The 18,857-nt window shown below is 38.7% G+C and overlaps 1 protein-coding gene across 3 annotated transcripts in view; it reads left to right on the top strand.

The window, feature by feature from the left end:
• The window catches only part of LOC111145078 (family with sequence similarity 204 member A), a 32,486-nt gene extending 14,184 nt beyond the window's left edge, over window positions 1-18,302 (top strand). For all 3 annotated transcript variants that reach the window (XM_022499701.1, XM_022499703.1, XM_022499702.1), the window contains exons 6-8: window positions 3,444-3,533; window positions 17,690-17,796; window positions 18,076-18,302. In XM_022499701.1, coding sequence (XP_022355409.1) covers window positions 3,444-3,533; window positions 17,690-17,796; window positions 18,076-18,127 — 249 coding nt within the window. In that variant the 3' untranslated portion in view covers window positions 18,128-18,302. The remainder of the gene's footprint in view (window positions 1-3,443; window positions 3,534-17,689; window positions 17,797-18,075) is intronic.
• The last annotated feature ends 555 nt before the right edge of the window (window positions 18,303-18,857 follow it).

Here is an 18,857-nt window from a genome sequence, read left to right as displayed (position 1 = left end):
GAAAACTAATTTGGAGAAGGCTATCATCTTCCCAACAGGAGATGATGAGACCTTGAAGAAGCCCAGAAAGGAAACATGAGACACCCTATGAAAAGAGTTAAAATAGGAGCAAAGGATTGGAGGCATTGAAGACCACTAAGGATTCTGTCTGGGGTGACTAAGTGGGTTGTCAGCTCTGAAGGGGAAGCAGGGGGGCAGTAAGTGATGAGCTTGTTTTAGGCATAACAAGAAGTTAGAGACCCTGTCTTTGCAAGGCTTCAATATGAAGATAACTAGCAAGTAGCTGGAGATATAGATCTTGGAATAGCTGAGAGGTCAGATGTTTTGAATTAGTCAGAGATCTGTAAAGCAGCTTATAAGAAGTAATTGAAGCCCTAGGACTGCATACATTACTGAGAAGAAGGAAGAGGAAGATGTTAAAGTAGTAGAAACAAGTGGCTGGGAGTAGCCAAAACAAGGTAACATGTGGGAGGAAGTTGAAGGTATTGCTTAAGTCAGTGGTTCTCAAACTTTGGCCTTGTTAGCGTCAGTGAGTTGCTGGGCCCCAACCCCAGTTTCTGATTCAGAGCATTTGTATTTCTGACAAGTGCCCCAGTAGTGCTGATGCTGCTGGTCCAGACTTCAACTTGGAGAACTCCTGGCTTAGAGTTAGAAAAGATTAATCATGGGCGGCAGGCCAGAGAAGGAGGTTAGAAGAATCCAGGGAGGGACTGAAGGACTCTGAGAATGAATACAGTGGTCCCAGGACAGGGTTACAAATGAAGACAATGCAGGTTCTCTGGCTATGAAACTTGGGATAAGTCAAAGGACAGAATCTTGAGTTCAGAGAGAATTCCAGATTGTAAAGCTTTGGAATTAGAGCTTTCAGGTGATGTCTATTGCCTGGTCCAGAGCAAGCCTTTTCAAAGAATTGGTCTTCCAAGAGATACAGAGCTTGTATCTGAATATAGCTCAGTGTACTACTTTCTGATTTGAGAAAGTCTTGTTGTCCTTCTCCCTTTAAAAAAAAAAATGTCAAAGCTGAGTATAGTCTTGTAGTTGATTTGCATTCTGGCACAAGCTCAGTTCATAGACCGGCACCATTCACAGACCTGAAGAGGTGCACAGACCACACTTGGAGTGTCACTGGCCTGGAGTATGGACTCTGGGGTGGGTTATTAGTTAGAGGTCCCTGAGGATGAAGGATGTTGGAAAAGTGAGTCCAGGATGTTTTTTGGGTGGTGAGAAGAGTTCTTCAGAAATACAAAAAAGAATTTCTGTGTTTTGTTTTTTTTTTTAAAGATTTTATTTATTTGAGAGAGAGTAAGCAAGACAGAAAGCACAAACTGGGGGTGGGGCAGTGGGAGAGGGAGAAGCAGACTCCCTGCTTAGTGGGGAGCCTAATCTGGGGCTCGATCCAAGGACCCCGGGATCATGACCTGACCAGAAGGCTGATGCTTAACTGGCTGAGCCACACGGGTGCCCCCCAAAAAGAATTTCTGGACACTGGTGATCATAGGGCCAGAATGGGAAAAGGACAGGAGAGCCACCTGGCCTAGGATCATGGCCAAGGATCAGAGACTAAGGCCTACTGAATGATGGTCTTAAGCTACAGTTGGGAGCAAGGATTATAAGTGTGTCATCCTATCAAGACCTTAGGTGGGGTGAGGGATTGTGAGAAGGGATGATCTTCATTCAACTAATGATAACCTTACTGGTCTGTGTTCCATCATCTTTTTAAGCAGATTATGTGTGGGCATTTTTTTTTTCTTTTCAAATTTTCATTTAAATTCTAATTAGTTAACATAGAGTGTAATATTGATTTCAGAAGTAGAATTTAGTGATCCATCACTTACAGTATAACACCCAGTGCTCATCATAACAAGTGCCCTCCTTAAGACCCATCCCCCATCTAGCCCCTCCCCCACCTACCTCCCCTCATCAACCCTCAGTTGGTTCTCTACCATTAAGAGTCTTTTATGGTTTGTTTCCCTCTTTCTCCCCACCCCCTGCCCCATATGTTCATCTGGTTTGTTTTTTAAAGATTTATTTACTTGGAGAGGGGGAGGGTGTGAGTGAGCAGAGGGTGGTGGGAGAGAATCCTAAACAAATTCCCTGCCCAGCGAGGAGCCTGACATGGGGCTTGATCTTAAGACCCCCAAGATCATGACCTGAGTGGAAATCCAGAGTTGGATGCTCGACTGACTGCACCACCGAGGTGCTCCTCTGTGTTTTGTTTCTTAAATTCCACATACGAATGAAATCTTACGGTATTTGTCTTTCTCTGACTTATTTCCCTCAGCATAATACACTGTGGCTCCATCCACATCATTGCAAACCGCAAAATTTCATTCTTTTTGATGGCTGACTAGTGTTCCGTGTGTGTGTGTGTGTGTGTAAATTGGCATTTTTAAGTCTTGTTTCCACAGAGGCTGCACAGGAACAAAATTTCACTTAGATGATGGCTGTAATCAAGCAGTACGCTGACAGGCAGAGGCATTCCTGGGGTCCCTTTTACTAGATGAGAGAGAAATTGGGAACTAAAAACATGGAAGACACACTGGCTAAGCCATTGTTAGGGCAGAATTTTCTTGTGGGAACCATACATTAGACTATTTTAAATATTTTTTTATTTTACATGGTAACTATTTCCACAGGCTAACCTCAATTATTTAAGTCTAAGCTTCTTTCCATAAATATATGACGAATCCTACCTGGTGTGTTTGGTAATCACATGAAAATATTAATTATGATTTCCTAAAGCATCTTCACCTAGTAAATAAAAACATTTCCATAGGAAAATAAAACTTGTTCTCTTATGTTACATTATTCCCCTATTTAATATCTAACTTGATACCCATCGTCAAAGACTAGAGGGGCTATTGAAGGAAGGCCTCAAGCTACAGGAAGGGGCAGTAGAGAGAAGAGGCAGAGGAAAACGGTGGTTGAGAGCACAGGCTCTGGGCAGACCCATATTCATGCAATGGCCTTACCGCTTACAGGTTCTGACCTTGGCCACGTTCGTGAGTCTGAGGCCTCAGTTTCTTCATGTTCAAAAATAGGGTAACAGTATTTTGTGAAGTTTTTAGGAGGATAAATGAGCTTTCTTATAGTTGTAAGTCAGGGTCTACTACATAATAAGCGTGCTGTCATTTTAACTGTTGTTGTCGCTAACGTTATATTGTTATTAAGGGAAAGCGTAGTCCTTGAAGTCACAAAAGTCTGTATAGGCATCTCCTTTTTCTTAGTTCAGGAAGTTATCTGGCTTTGAATAAGTCATTTGATAATCTCTGCGTGGCCTTCTCATCAGCAAATGGGAGTGGTACCAACTACCACAGGGGTCATCATGAAAATTAAATGATCAAAGTATGTAATGTGTTCGGTGTAGCCCTGTGACATAGTCTTTGCCAGCAAATATTTGCCTTTTTTCCTGCTTTTAAGCTTTAGGTTTCTTTACTTTCTAGTCGGGCCTTGAAAAGAGCATAGACCAGGCTGTGGAGGAGTGGAACATTGAGAAGGCTGAGGAGCTCAGCAACCAGCTAGCTACTCGAGAGGTGAGTCAACTGTAGTATTTCCAAGTTTTCTAAAATGGATGTACATTCTTTTTGTGACCATGAGTTAAGTTTCATATTCAGATACTCTCTTAGCTTTGTTTGTTTGTTTGTTTTTTAAGTAGTGGGTGTGGAGCCCAGTGTGGGGCTTGAACCTCGTGACTCTGAGAAAACACCCGAGCTGAGATCAAGAGTCGGACGCTTAACCAAATGAGCCACCTAGGTGCCCCTCAAATATTTGATTTTAGATTTTCCTTTCCGTCCATTTTCTTTCCTCTCATGCTGCCATTTATTTTGAAGTGCTGGGTTTTTATTTTTGTCTTTAATGTTTTAAAATTATTCCGGTCTAAAACTTATGGTGGAAATAATCCGTGATTGATATTCAACTCTAGATTTCACCTAGTTCAGAGGGTTTTTGCCAGTTAGGATGAAAAGACTAGCTTTCTTTTTCCATTTGCAGCTTTAACTCGCTTTAACTCTCCCTGAAGGCAGCTGTGTGTTCTAATGTCGTATCTCAAAGTGCTCCTCGCCCTCACTTCCCCAAGTGCCTTCTTGGCCGCACATTCTAAACTTTTCCCCAACCCTGAATAATTTTCAGCTTTTTAAAACTTGAGAGTCTAGAATATAAAACTAATAGATATATTATATTATAAAACTAATAGATATATTGAATATTCTTTTTCCAAGTACAAAGAACCTTCCAGAAACTTCTCACTTGCACCTTTCATGGGAGATATTTCTACATTCGCTGCTGGATGTCGCCAGGCAAAGTCACACATTGAGTAAAGAGCTCATATCAGCATATGTTGGGTTGTTGTTACTGGTTTTGTGATTCTTTTTTGTCCTTTTTAGGGGAAAAGTTCTACCATAGCTTTCTTTTTTAGTGTATCCCTATGTTCTTCACCTTACTCTTAAACTACACTCCCTGGGGTTTAATTACCTGGAGAGCACCATCAGTCACCTGTGCAAACGGCTGGCCACGTGCCCTGTTCTTTCTTACTCACCTCCAGGTGAGCATTTGTTTTAAACTGAGACTATTAACAAACTTAACTATTTTAGTAAATTCTTCTGTGGAAGAACCGTTTTGCTCTTCCATCTGCTGGTGACAAAAACCACTGTTGATTGCTGTTTGTTGGTTTGTTTCCTATTTTGGGGTGCTGGCCAGAAGTATCTTGTAAGGTGTATGTTTTTATGTAGGGAAATAAACAAATAAACAAATAAACAGAAGTGGGGCTTCAGGATTCTGAAGTCATCTTTTTTCCCACAAACCTTTAAGATCAGTTGACACAGTAAATACTTCTGTTTGTAACATGTCTGTGTATTTGGGCTTACTTATTAAATGGCTAATCTTCAGGAAATTATGAAGCTTAGAGCTTGAGTTTAGGACTTAGGCAAGAAGCAGCATAAATGGCAGTTAGGGGACCTTTCAAAAAGTGACATTTAAAAAAATTAATGTTTACTTTTTCCTTGTAAGAGTCATTCTTCCTTTTCCAGCTTACGATATTTCTTGTGCTTCGATATTTGCTCTCTTTCTTTTTTAAAGGAGCCATATTTTGATTTTATTGATTATAACATTCATTGGATATAATAGCATTTTATCACTCTGTTTTCAAATAGAATGATTTAGGCATTACATGTTTTTAAAGATTTTATTTATTTTAGCGAGAAAGAGCGCGCATGTGTTCAAATGTGCAAACACGGAGTGGGGGAGGGGGCAGAGGAAGAGGGAGAGAGAATCTTAAGCAGACCCTAAGATCATGACCTGAGCCTTAACTGAGTTGGACACTTAATGACTGTGCCATCCATGCACCCCTGTTACATTTTGATAAAATGAATTTGATAGTATGTTGAGTGGTACCACAACCCCCATAGGATTTAAGTGTCATTTGGCAGAAGAAGTGGCTTCTTTAGCTCGGTATATACCTGGCACTTACCTCTAAACATCAGCTCTGTGTTAAAGACCATCTTTAAACTTCTGTTCAACAGTAGAGCACTTAATGTTTGTTGGTACTGTTTTGGTACCTGGAAATTATTTTTCCATAGAACTGTTGTTAGAGGTAGTAGTTAAGTTTCTTGGGTAGCCTGCAAGTATATACAGCATAGCAAATTGTATCGTTAGATCTCATCTTCAAATTTTGGGGAGCTGACCCTGAAATGTCAGAGAAGGATGGGGAGGGACATGCTTTGGAGCTTGGAAGAGAGTCCAGTGGGTAGGGTAGATATGGCTGCAGGGATGGGGAGGAGTGGGCACAGTAGGACGGATGATGGAGGGAGTGGCTGAAGGCATAAGTAGGCTTTCAGAATCTGAAAGGCACCTCGGGCAGCAACACCAATCATTAATCTTGGTCACATCTAAATAGGCAGGTTTGGAAGCTGTTGGCAGCTTTCTCTGGATATCCACCTTATTTGGGTGAGAAGCAAAACTTTCTGGAGAACCGGTCCTTAAAGGCACCACTTAGGTCCATGTTGTGCCACATGTTTGAGCAGGTGTCTCTTGAATCCCTTTAAAAATTGTGGGTATTTGTGACTGCTCTCCAGCAAATGCTGTACCATTAGCATGTGGCTGATCTCGAGATGACTGTGTAGTTCCAGTAAAGCTAAGGATAGAAGCATAGTAAAACCAGCAAGGCCTTAGGGTTTGGCCTACTGATTGTTTTCAGAAACACTGTAGACTTCTTCGTCTTTACCTCTCCCTCATGGATCATAGGACTCAACAAACTGATGTCCCCATGTCATTGTTTGTCCATTCTTCCTTTTGGAAGACCTGAGAGTTGTGTATTTTGTAATCTCTACCAAATAACAGGCTGACTGTGACTTAGCCAGAGGCTCGAGGTCTCTAAGTTTTCTCAGATCTTGGCTTAGTAACAAGAAGGAATAAAGCAAGGCCTAGTCTGCAGCATTAAAATGTGGGCTCCACATGACCCATCCATGGCTGGCTGTTTTTCTTTTTGTCTTTTTCTGTTGGCTCTCACCCCCATCTGAGGCAAGGGGAATTCAGAGAGAAGCATTTACTTTACTGCAGGCTGTGTGTGTTTTCTAGGTAAAGTTAGTAATGCTGAAATTTTAAGAGTTGCTTACATTTGACTTTTTTTTTTTTTAAAGATTTTATTTATTTATTTGACAGACAGAGATCACAAGTAGGCAGAGAGGCAGGCAGAGAGAGAGAGAAGGGGAAGCAGGCTCCCTGCTGCCCAGAGAGCCCGATGTGGGGCTCGATCCCAGGACCCTGGGATCATGACCTGAGTTGAAGGCAGAGGCTTTAACCCACTGAGCCACCCAGGCGCCCCACATTTGACTTTTTTAAAAAAAGTTTTATATTGAAGTAATTTTGGACTTTCAGAAAGTTGCAAAGATTTTCTTTTTACCTTCACCTAGGTACCCAAGATGTTAACATTTAATATTTACTTTGTCATTCATTCCAACTTATATACCTCATTTAGATTTGCCAAATGTCTCACTGATTTCCTTTATAGAGGAAAGGATAGTTTCTTTTTCCAGGTCTAGGACATTTCTTTTTGTTGTCACGTCTCTTTATTCTTTCATCTGGGAAGTTCTTCAGTCTGTCTTTATTTCTCAGCACGGTAGCATTTTTGAGCAATAGAGGCTAATTATTTTGTAGAATGCCCTTCAGTTTTGGTTTGTCTGCTATTTCCTCTTGCATTTTTGGCAGGAATATCACAGAAATGATGCTGTGTTCTTCTCAATGCAAGATATCAGGAGGCACATGATTTCTGCTTGCCCCATTTATTGATGATGTTACTTTGAGCTTTTGATTAAGGCCAGGTTTCTCCACATTATAATGTTACTGTTTTCCCATATGTAGTTAATAAGTATCTCATGGAGAGATGGGAGATAATTTGAGACTATGTAACTCTTCTGTCATTATACTTTACCTACTAGTTTTAGCATTGACTGCTGATTCTTTTCCTGTTTGGGACAGTTACTGTGGTGGTGGTTGCCAAACTAGATTTTTAAAACATTATTGGATTGTACTTTTCATCTTTACCTGGCAAAGCAGACCTAAAATTTGTCTTAAATGAGATAATGAATTATATAATCTTTTACGTATTTATTAAATCTTGCAGTAAAACCTGGACAGTTGAGAACTGGATATAGTTTTTTTAAATGATGCACTGGGAGGGGATGGGGTCACCGTGGCCTTGTGCTCACTAGCAGCTGCATGTAACTCCCTCCTTAGCTGCTTCGTCGGAGATCACTCGTGAGCTTTCCTTCCTCTGCCGTTGGAAGCTGCGTGTCAGAATGTACAGAAGTAGCTCCTTACCAGCCTCAGAGATGCGTGTTTTCTTTCAGGATATTAGGTTTCTTTTTTTGTGTTTGGTTTTGTTATACTGCTGTTGTAGAAATGAGAATTGCATAGCACTGGCTAGGTATTTTAAGAGTGTTATTTCCTATTACCTTTGTGATAAATGAGGTTGCTTCAGAAATAAAGGATATTTCCATCACTTGCAAGGATAGTAAACCTTTTTCTCAAGTGTTTTGTTTTTTTAACTTCCATATAAATATAATGCCTGATTCTAGTAAAATAAATTAGACTTCTTTAGTGTGGGCTTAAAGAATTCTGTTTAGGAGAAAAAATAAAATGTATTCTATTCTTTTCCTTATGTAAATGGCAAAACATTTGGAAAGTGTTTGCTGTTCAGACACAGACTTTGGAAAGATACCGGTGCTGTGTTCATTAAACACCCGTGAAGAATGACTAAAGTAATCAAGATGGAATTCTTGAATAAAGAGTTTAGTTTGAGATTTAATTTTTTGTATTTATCCCCTTGGTGCCAATCACTGTGGATATGAGAGATGGGATTTTGAGAAGTAAGTAATTGTGAGTTTGGGGCAGAAACCCTTTATGAATTAACTGTGTAAGTGCATGGTAGGTGTCCTTTTGGAAATCAGGTATATTGGTTTTTAATCAGTTCCGTTTTCTTTTTTCAAGAAGCAGTGACTGGGACCTGCTGATAAAGCCCTTGCTCAGAGGCACAGATCCCAGAGTTCTTAAAACCTTTTCCAACCATAATAAGTGAAACTAATTTTTGATGTTTAACATTTTTAAGCCTGTGAAATCAATAGGGCAGCATCAGTATTGAAAAAACGGAAGCCAAAAGTAGGACCGTGCCTGCGAATGGGCCTTGAAAATTGTTCCTCAAAAAAACAAAAACAAAAACAACGGTATGCATTTGTCCATGCACTATCATTGTGGCATAGCAAATACATATTTTCCAGAATCACATTCCCTTAAATTAATGATCACATCAAGGATGCGTATTTTCTGGTTTGAGGGGACAGCTCAAATTCGTATGTTTGAAGCCTCGATTCTGCTGACATCTTTGGTTTTTGCCATGTAGTAACATAGTTGCTTTGGGACTGTCCCTCCTGTTGATTAAAACTTCTTTGTCATTAACAGTCTTGAAGGAGAGATAGTGGAATAATATACTTGGGTTTGTGTCATATTGATGAAACTGTTCTATTTGTGGCTTGTTAACCTAAGGCCTGGGTTGGAAGTACATTGCATTCATTGATAGTGATCCTTAAAAATTCCATCCTTTGGTACTGGTCTTTCATGACATATTTTCTTTTTTATAATCCAAATTATACCAGTTAATAGAAGTGAGTAGAAACATATATTTTAAAATTAAGTGCTAAAGCCTAGATTTAATTAAGTACGCAACACTTGGGTTGAATGTCACATTTTGCAAAGAGAATTTTCTCTGGGCATCTTCACTGGTGTTAGCCCGCTGTAGGCAAATGAGACCCCCTTGGTTTGGCAGTGGTGAGTTTCTGCCATGGAATGGATCACGTCTCCGTTACCTAGATCTATTGCTCAGGTTGACTTCATTTATAACTGTACAGTGTCAGAGTAGAAATGAATGAGAAAGAGAGGTTGTCTGTCAATTTTGTATAGCTAAAAGTCCTTAAAAATTACTTTTTCTGTAAATGACTCCGGTAGGATAGTCTTCGGCAGCACCAGCTAAACTTCATTCTTTGAAAACATCAGTACTTCACGTGGTAACATGGTCATTATTTTGTGTAACCTGAAAAGAGCATTCATTACATTGGCAGTATGAATTAAACGGAGAAATAAATTTTAATTTTGTGAAATTAAATAAGACGACTTAAATTTTTGGACTCCGAAACATAGGTAAAGTTAATAATGTTGACATATGGGTAGTTTGTTAATATTTAAATAACAAAGATGGGAGTGGCCTTTAAAAAAAGAAAAACACTAATGTTTGAATTGATTGAGTCGTGTTCTTTCCTAGTTAAATAAACAGAATGCTCTCTAATTTGGGGAGATTATTAATTTGTAGCCTGAGCTCTGTTTCTAGAGCAATTTCCTAAAAAATCTGAAGGCATTCTCATCGAAGAGGGGCAAATATACATTGGAGGTGATCATTGCTGCATTTTAGGTTCCCGTCTAAGAAGGGGTCCTTTCTCAGAAATGCCGGAGTGCTCCTGCACTTGCTGTCGCGTTCAGAATTTTTCCAGTGCGCTGCATTGTTTGGCTTTAGTTTCTCTGAGAGGACTCTGGCTACAGTGCACTCTTTTCATCTTGGGTTTTAGTTTTATGTTGACATACATGTGGTGCTGTCTTAATGGAATAAGAACTTGAATCACCCCACTCTCCCCAGATAATGTGGTTTGGGCAGATTTACCTGTCAGAGTACCTGGAACATTATCATGCATAGGGTTCAGAATTGATGTATTTGTTTAAATTGTTGAAATAAAGATTCTGTCAAACTTGGTAAGTTTAAAGTTACTTTTTGTCAGTGCTATTTTCAAAGCTCTAATTGTTTGCATTACATACAAAAAAAAAAAAGCTGAATTGAAAAATATATTACAATGAAGCAAATCTTGTCATTCTGAGCTCTTTTAGGCTATAATCCAGAGAGCAAAATTATTTTCTTTTCGTTTTCGTGAATACTTTTTTGGGGTAGAAATATCTTAACAACCATGTTTCCAAAGGTAAAACAGTTCATTCAGATATGAAACTGAATATACATTCCAATTAGCTATTGTAAGAATTTATCATTGGAATGTGTGACTCTAAGAAAGATGATACATACTCTGTTTTCTTAATTATTGCAATCTCTTACCACTAAAGATTGGGTATACAAAATATAATGTGTTAAATATTATATATAGAGAGAGACTCTAAAATATCCCTTTCAACATTTCGTTTTCTAGGAAGGATATTATTTTTGTTGCTAGTACCAGAAGGTGTAGGTGAAGAATACATTATTTCATACAAAATCATCGAATGTCTGCCAAGTATTTGAAATGTTACTGCCCTGCCTTCGGTCCTTTACTTTTTCTTTGGGTTTCTTTTTGTTTGTTTGTTTCCTACTTCCAGTTAGGAGAGTTTAGGACCATTTTCTTTGTGGTGTGTTTCCCTGATACGCAGCAGAAAGGAATCTAGGACACTGGGGAGAGAAAAGCCCTCTCGGAGCAGCCTTCTGCTGGCAGTGGTGTGCTCAGCCACCTGGGGAGGTCGGGCCTTCTCTGTGGGGGGGGCTGTGTGTCTGTTAAGGATCATCTAGAACTGACTTACTTTCATTAACTTTGGTCATTTCTCAGTGGTTTCTTAATTTAAGTGTTCTTCTGTCTATCATTGCGTACTCTGAGCATGGTCCGGGGGGCTTTTTAAATGGTGATTTTAATTCTTTGAAGCCTTGTTCTTCTTAGTTCTTAGAAGTAATTTCAATAATTTCATACAGATGAACAGTTAGCGGACGGTGTGGGAAATAAGCTATGCCTGTCCTGGTAAGGGAAGGTCTGGCTGTTTGAATTCCTTTACGTTGAGTTTAAAGATAGATTCATTCCCATAAAAAATTGTGTATACCCTTGAAGTTGGAGCGTATTAATATAAGAAAAATAAAAATGGGGCCGAGTGATAGGTTTTCCTCTCAGGTTTTTAGGTGTGCCTGCCTAGATCTCCTTGCGTTGAGGATGTCTTCTTTTAACCTTTTCTGTATGATTGGGTGATCACCTAGAATGGTGTTCCGTATGCTCTCTTTTAATTATGTTTATCTGTGCTTTAACAAATCTTAAGAAAAGATTTCAGATGTTACAAGTCTAATTAAAGAGACAGACAAAGCACAGTTTATACTGTAGATTTTTTCTGCAGTTCAATTAATCAGCATGTTTTCTCTTTTAATTAAAACCATTTTAGTAAATTAAAGCCCACAGCAAAACACATATATAATTTGTTTGTAATTAGCTCTTAATTGGTGGTAGTTGAAGCTTAGCACCCTTGGTTTCTTTCTTCATGATTGCCATTTTATTAGCAGCCAGTCATTAATTAATCTTTTTCTAATTAGCTTATAAAACTGTTGATGGCACATTATTGTAAATGTGATTTTAAGTTCAAAGCTTGTTAATAAGCTTTCTTACTTAGAAGAACAGAGATAAAGAAATTGCTGAAAACAGTACTACAGTTCTTTTAAAAAAAAACTGTCTTTCTTATGGGGACTGTGTAAAGCATCTAACAGCTTATGGTTAATTTTTTAATGCTTTTTTTCCCTTATGAATGGGATAAGTTGCTTGAATATAAATGTCTATATCCAGGAGTAATTTCAACAGTATAACGTCTTTTCGCCCTCCTTTGGATTACTGTAATCTACATATAATTTGATGCCTTAATAGTCATCATTAAAACAGGTGTTATATAAACTATTTCACTGTGAAATCAAAGTTGAGTATAGGAAGCAAAGTATATCTTCTTTACACCTCGTGGACCAAACACATACTATTTCTATAGATTGCAGATAAATCATATATGAGCGTATATATGTGTACACACGCACTCACAGTATATATGATATGGCTATATATAAATATCTTTGTGATGTGTTTGAAAAACAGAATTTGTGGGGTTGTGCTTGGAAGTATAAAAACTACTTGGCTTTAACTCCTAGACAGTTGAGGTATAAAAATAAGTAATAGGTTTCTACAGTTGAACACATACAGATAGGTGTAGCACACAAACGTGTAAACCTGTGCATGCACATTTTAAGATGACAGCGGAATTAGTCTGGTTCTGTAACAGAAGACGACTTGATGTAGAAGGTGACTGGAGAGCACGTGGCCTGTGTGCAGACATCACAGCTTTGGCATCTCAGGTGTGATCACGGAGAGGACCCAGTCCCAGTGCAGACACCCCAGATTTACTACAGCACATCGCCACATTACATTGTAGTTTGAGTGAAACACATTAGCCACATCATATTCTTCATTGGAATTTGCCACTGATTTCCCAAAACTCCTTAGCTGCGTGGTGTTCTGAGCTATTTATCAATATCAGCGCAGAGTTTTGAAAGTTGTAAAAAACAAGAAGCGTCATCAGTCCCTGGAAGAGCTTTTTCTTCTTTGCTTTTTAAACTTTCCATGTCATTTCAACTTTGGCTATTTCTGTGCTTGTTTTTATGAAGGCATTTTAGGATGCCATGCAGGAGACACTAGAAAGGGATAGCTGACAAGGAAAAAATTAAAAATTGGATAAAAAGTAAATGAATAATGTCATATTACCAAAAAGATGAGAGGCTAATTTGTGCCGACTTTTTGCTAATTTTGTTCAAGCCTCAAAATGAGGAGTTGTCACCCGTTCTGTGTAGCACTGGCGACAGTGCCAATGATCCATGAAATAAGCCGCCGCCGGCTTTGTTCTGATAAGAATGAACAAATCTGCGCCATGCTCGGCTCCCAGAATCTCATTTTCATACTTGCATGCAGGCTAAAAGAAATAAGCTGTTTGCAGGCTTGATTAATCAGACATTGGAGCGGTTTTTGTCTCTTTGATCTCTTTCGTCTCCTAGGTAACTTGCTTGACATTAATGTTGAGCTTGAGTAAAGACAATCAGGAATTGGCGACCAAACTGATATAAAAATGAAAGACCTTAACACTTTAAGTACTCCAGTAATGGTTCCGCTTTACTTCAGAAAACATCTGTTTTCATTTAATTAAAGAACAAAAGAGAATGGCATAAATATTTTTCATAGAGACCTATCATTCCATAAAAAGTTAAAGTATGATAATTGGTATTTTTAAATAAGTGCCTTGAAAGTGTTCAAAAGGGAAGAAAACTTCATAAATCTGTTACAAGCTAGTAATTTTGAGTGAAATATTTTATGAAATGGATAAGAAGTTTACAGTTACGCTAGATGAAGCTGTTTGAATCAGATGCCTCAAATGATTATCGGCAAACTTTGGAATGGCACAGGTTTAGCTGGGAAAACCAACTTGATTTTGAAAGTTTGTCTTTTCAAAATCTTCTACTATGTTACAAGATGCTCCATTATATCTGTTTTACAACCCAATATGATTTACACATGCTAAACCTGTAAAATTGAAAGGAATTAAAAAAATGTCGCCGTGCATTTGCTTGAGGTTATGCAGACGCTTTTACAAATCTTCCAAGTGGCTGTAAAGATGAATGCCCCAAGGGTCCAGCCAGGGCCCTGCTTTTCCAACCAGCTAAAGCCCTTATCTTAAATCCAAGCAAAGTACCATTAATCTTTTTGAAAGACCTTTTATGGCTTTTAATATATCCCAAATTAGAACATTTTACACCCTTGGTTCCTGAAATATGGTGATAAAAAGCCTTTAGAGCTTAATTTTCCTTACCGCTTGCTCTGACCAATTTGCAGTTCTTTGTGATAATGTTTAGACACCTTAATTAAAATGCAGCAAAATATTGGATGTTCTATATGGAAAATGCTGATACTTTGGCTACACATACAAGAAATTCTGTATATATTTTTATTCATTTTAAACATTTTCTTTCCACACTGGGTTGCTGTAGTTATCTGATGACCCAAAACATTTTTTTTTTAAATATGAATACCATTGACCAGGCTTTTGTGATGTTTACTTTGGGCATGAAGATGCATTTTTCTTTTTATAGAAGTGAAAGGGGGTTTCTTGTTGGCCTATATTATTTGTAATACTGAAACATAGCGCGATATTCTTTTATCTTCGGGAACTCGGTTTAGTCATCTTGCCTGGGAAAATGAGTTTCTTCTCAACTGTCTCTTCCATAGAAGATCTTATTATCTTTTCATATTTCCAAATATTTCTGTTCTTTTTTCTTTCTCCATAGGAATAAGTGAAACACATTTTAAGCATGTGAAGGACAAAAAATTGATAGGACTTTTCATCATCATTACAAGTTAAGAGATTCTTTCTGTAAAATACATAAACGAGGCTTGTTGAATGTTTATCACTTGAAGAACATTTCATTTAACCTAACCCAAGGCAAAATATAGTTGGAAAATATACCTTTTATACAGACAGGTCTGTTTGAAAGTATTACCTATAGTCCTGGCCATTTATTATATCTACTTAGTCCACAGAAATGATGGAGCCCTCTCGTGTAAATATGTGTCTTACATATTTTAATGAATTATTTTTAATAAATTTATATATGTCTTATGAAATGTATGCTCTAAATCCTTACTGTGATGCTGATTGTCCTGGTCTGGCCTAAACGTTGCCAGAAAACTAAAAGCTTTTACTTTCTTAGGGTGTGTGACCATGTTGAGATGATGAGTCCCATTTAAATCAAACACATTGAGGTATCACTCTTTGGCTTATCGACCCCCAATCCAAAAAACCCGGGTTGGGAAATTTCAATAAGTCAAAATTATAAGCTACATGTTAATTTACAACAGTTTTAGAAAATAATTTTTTCACATGCTTAATGGTACATGGCAGATATGGTTCAGACCATTTTTGCTTTATCCTCCCAAGTATATTCTCAATTTAAATATAAGATAAACTTGCCAAATGGGACTTTTGTTGGGAGGTAGACTTGGCAAAACTATATCATATATCAAATTTGCATTTGATACATAATACATAGGAATATAGCTAAATAGAAAAACACAGAGTTCTACATTTTACCTTTTGGAGGGTGAGGGGCAGGGAAGTTGCTAAAAATTTTGCAGGGATGTGGAGAGACATGGCGTGCATCTTCACACAGGTAGCAAGCTGGGTTTTAGGACGGTGGACAGTTTATTAGGTGCATCTGCTGCTCCACTGGGAGCCCGCAGCCCCCATGTTCCCAGCCGCCTTACTTTAGGTGGAACTGTGTGAATAGTTGTGAGCAGAGGACTGTGGGCAGAAACGATGTGTGTCGCTTCTGGACTAAAGCATTTAAGAACCAACATGAGACCCTCCACATCCTTCTCTTCTTCTTCCGCACCAAACTGGAAAGTCACGCATTGAGATGCTGGTGTCACAAGGTGGAGGAGCGCCCAGCCATGCCATGGCTGACTAGAAGGGACAAATGGAGAGTTTTTCCGGTGGAATCCATCTTCATGATAAATAGCCACAGTGTCTTTCCAGCTGTATTTTCTCCTCAGGTGGTGCTGCTTTAAGCCCTTTGATTTGTAGCCTTTTCTTAGTTGACTTATCTGAACTTTTCTATGATGAAGAACTGGAAACAAAAGGCAACCAGGGGAAGGGGACCAGTATTGAAAGAGTCAAACAGTTCGCATCACTGGCAGCCCCTTCTGCCTAGCCCCCAGTGTGAAGATCAGCTTTTTTTTGTTCAGTGCTGTACCTCTAGCGCCTAGAACAATGCCTGGCCAAACACAACAGTGCCTTTGGGCCCTCATGATAGTTGTTGAATGAATGTTGTCTTGTGAAAAAAAGACGATGAAGGTGGTGGTGCTGGTCATATTGGTGTGAATTTGGGGACTCCGAAGTTAGTCTTTCTCAAGTGCTCTCCTAAGTCGCAGTGGATCCTTCTCTGGTCAGTGGTTTTCCTGTGGGTGTTGACCAGTTCAGCACTCTGATTTGGTTGTCGGGTTGCTTCCATTCTTCATGTATATTCTTATCTGGACTGGAAAATGAAATCAATGTGTGCTGTCCTTCATAAAGCCTAAGCAGTGCTCGATTCCTACTTGTTCGTTTCATCCTAAAGGAAACTGTCTCCAGAATAAGCTGAAAGAAGTGTCAAGCATGTCAAACCTCACTTTCCTAAATTGGCTTCTCATACATGTGCTCTTAACCCACCCACGATGCCTCACTGTTGGCCAGCAGGTCCCTAAAACTCGGGCTTTACCACATGGGCCTGACAGTGGCTTCTTTCTTGTCTTCCCATCTGTTGTCCACTCATATGCATTTGAGTGAGTCCAGGGACAAAAAGGGAGATCTTCAGCCTTTGTTGTTCAACCTGGGTGCTTAACAGATATTTTTATTTTTGAGCTATCCATGTAGGCAGGCATTTTGAAAATCAGAGCCACTACAACAAGAAGATCGCCGTGCTTGTCCCGGAGGTACTTGCTGAGCAAGTTCAGCAGCCAGAGAGCTGTGTAGAGTAGAGTATGCAAACTGTAGGTTATGGCATAGAGGCTAAAGGGCTGGAGAAGTACAGAAAGGAAGACTGTTTTAGGTTGATTAGAGAAGAATGCAGAGAGGTGGGGTGGGCCGTGGGGTTGGGTGGGTGGGAGGCTTTGTTTTAATGGGACCTTACAGGACTGGTGCAGATGGGTGTCAGGCCGAGCAGGAACAGAGGGGCCCACAAAGGGAACCCTTAGGTGCTCTGGTCCTCGGGCCCGGCCTTCTCGCCTCTTAGCACCCCCTATATTCTGTTTTCTATCAGTGAATTAAAAGCTGTCGCCCATCATACCAAGTGTGTTTATGAAGCAGTAATTAGCTTTCCCATGTTTTATTAATCACATCTATGACTGCCAATCAGAGCTTCTGATCAGCATGAGATAACTGATGTGACCATACTGAGTTGCTATAATTCTAGCCCAGAGCAAGGAAACTTGATGTCTCTGTCAGTCTGCGCAGCCTTATCAGGGGTAAATTCCTGTTTGGCCTACTGAAATGCTGGAATAGCTTGAAGATCTTCATCATATCCTTATGGACCCTCGAGGGCCCTCGGTTTGGGAAGGATTTCCATCCAGGAAACTGGTATAACCAGGGTATAGGGTCCGTGGGAGGTAAGGGAATCCGGGCCTCCTCTGCGCATTCGTTTACTTCGCTTCTTCAAGGGAACCTGAGCATAAGAATTTCAAATTTGTAGCTACGGCTTTCATACCCACAAGTTCTCAAGTATTTGTCTGACTGTCATTCTTGTATTAGCTGGAATTTTTTGTTTTTCACTTTTTTTGTTTTTCTCCTTTGTAATTCATAGCTTGGCGTAAAAATTGCTAAGGCGGTTGCCTGCCACAACTTTGTAAAAGCCAAAAAGGATGCTGAAAATTCACAGGTTGCCCGAAAAAAGAAGAAACTTGCATGGGGGTAAGTTTGTTTAAGACTTAGTAGTAATTCTAGTAACTTCATAGGAATTATAGAAATCCTGGAATACATCATATGAATCCAGTTTGTGTGTGATTGTTACTCATTTTATTCTTTGTGTCTTTGCTGCATATTTATCATACTGTAAATATGGAGGCATTTCTTTATCCTTTTTGATATTTACTTTGTTGTGGAAATGTTTTATTTTACTGCGGCACTTAGAAAGCATGTTTAAGAAAGTATTTCAAAAATAAATTGAGATTTCTATGTTCTTTATTTTAGGTTTGAAGCAAAGAAGAGATGGGAAACCAAGAGCAACATGGGATATATGTAGCTTGCCACAATTCCTCAAGACATTTGAGTCTTGACTTGGGTTTTTGCTTGAGTCTTCAACTGCTCAATTTACTGAAAAGATTTTCCTGCTTATGTTAACTATGTCAGGAAACTGGTAGAAATTGGAAAAATAAGCATAAAATTGGGGAGTTGATTATTAAATCTTTTCAAGTCTTTCTAAAGAGTTGATTCGATTGAAGTGAATGAGATGGAGCATTCTGTTGTTTGTACAAGAAATCTCAGCGTACGTAGCAGGAAAAAGGATAGGACTTTGTTTTATTTATTTATTTATTTATTTATTTATTTATTTATTTATTTACTGAACCCTCCAGTATAAAATCAGTTGTACTTTTCATTCATCTGGTGTAGCGTACCCAGTGAGCTCCTTCTTCTTTCTTATCTGTATCCAGTGTAACTGCACTTATTCTGGAATCGTGTTTTTAAGATTGGCGTTTATTTATAATGGATTAGTCATAAATGCAAGAAAGTCTCTGTTTATACTGTCTTTATAAATTAATTATATTAATGTTATAAAAGTAATTACTGGTTCTTTATTGGAAGCAGTAGAATTGATATTTCATAGTCAAATAATGAAAGCAATTGATTAATTTTATATACCTTCAGATAAAATATTAATAATTTTTAAAAGGTCAGAATGTAGTATTTGGACGATGATTTAAATTCAGCTCTGCCTGGAAATGCCTTCCTAAATATCTCTTTCAGCCTTATCA

Source organism: Enhydra lutris, unplaced genomic scaffold, assembly GCF_002288905.1.
Source record: "Enhydra lutris kenyoni isolate GAN:26980312 unplaced genomic scaffold, ASM228890v2 scaffoldscaffold12, whole genome shotgun sequence".
Lineage (NCBI taxonomy): Eukaryota > Metazoa > Chordata > Mammalia > Carnivora > Mustelidae > Enhydra > Enhydra lutris.
Note: the sequence above shows the minus strand (reverse complement) of the source record. Positions and strands in the feature narration are given on the sequence as shown.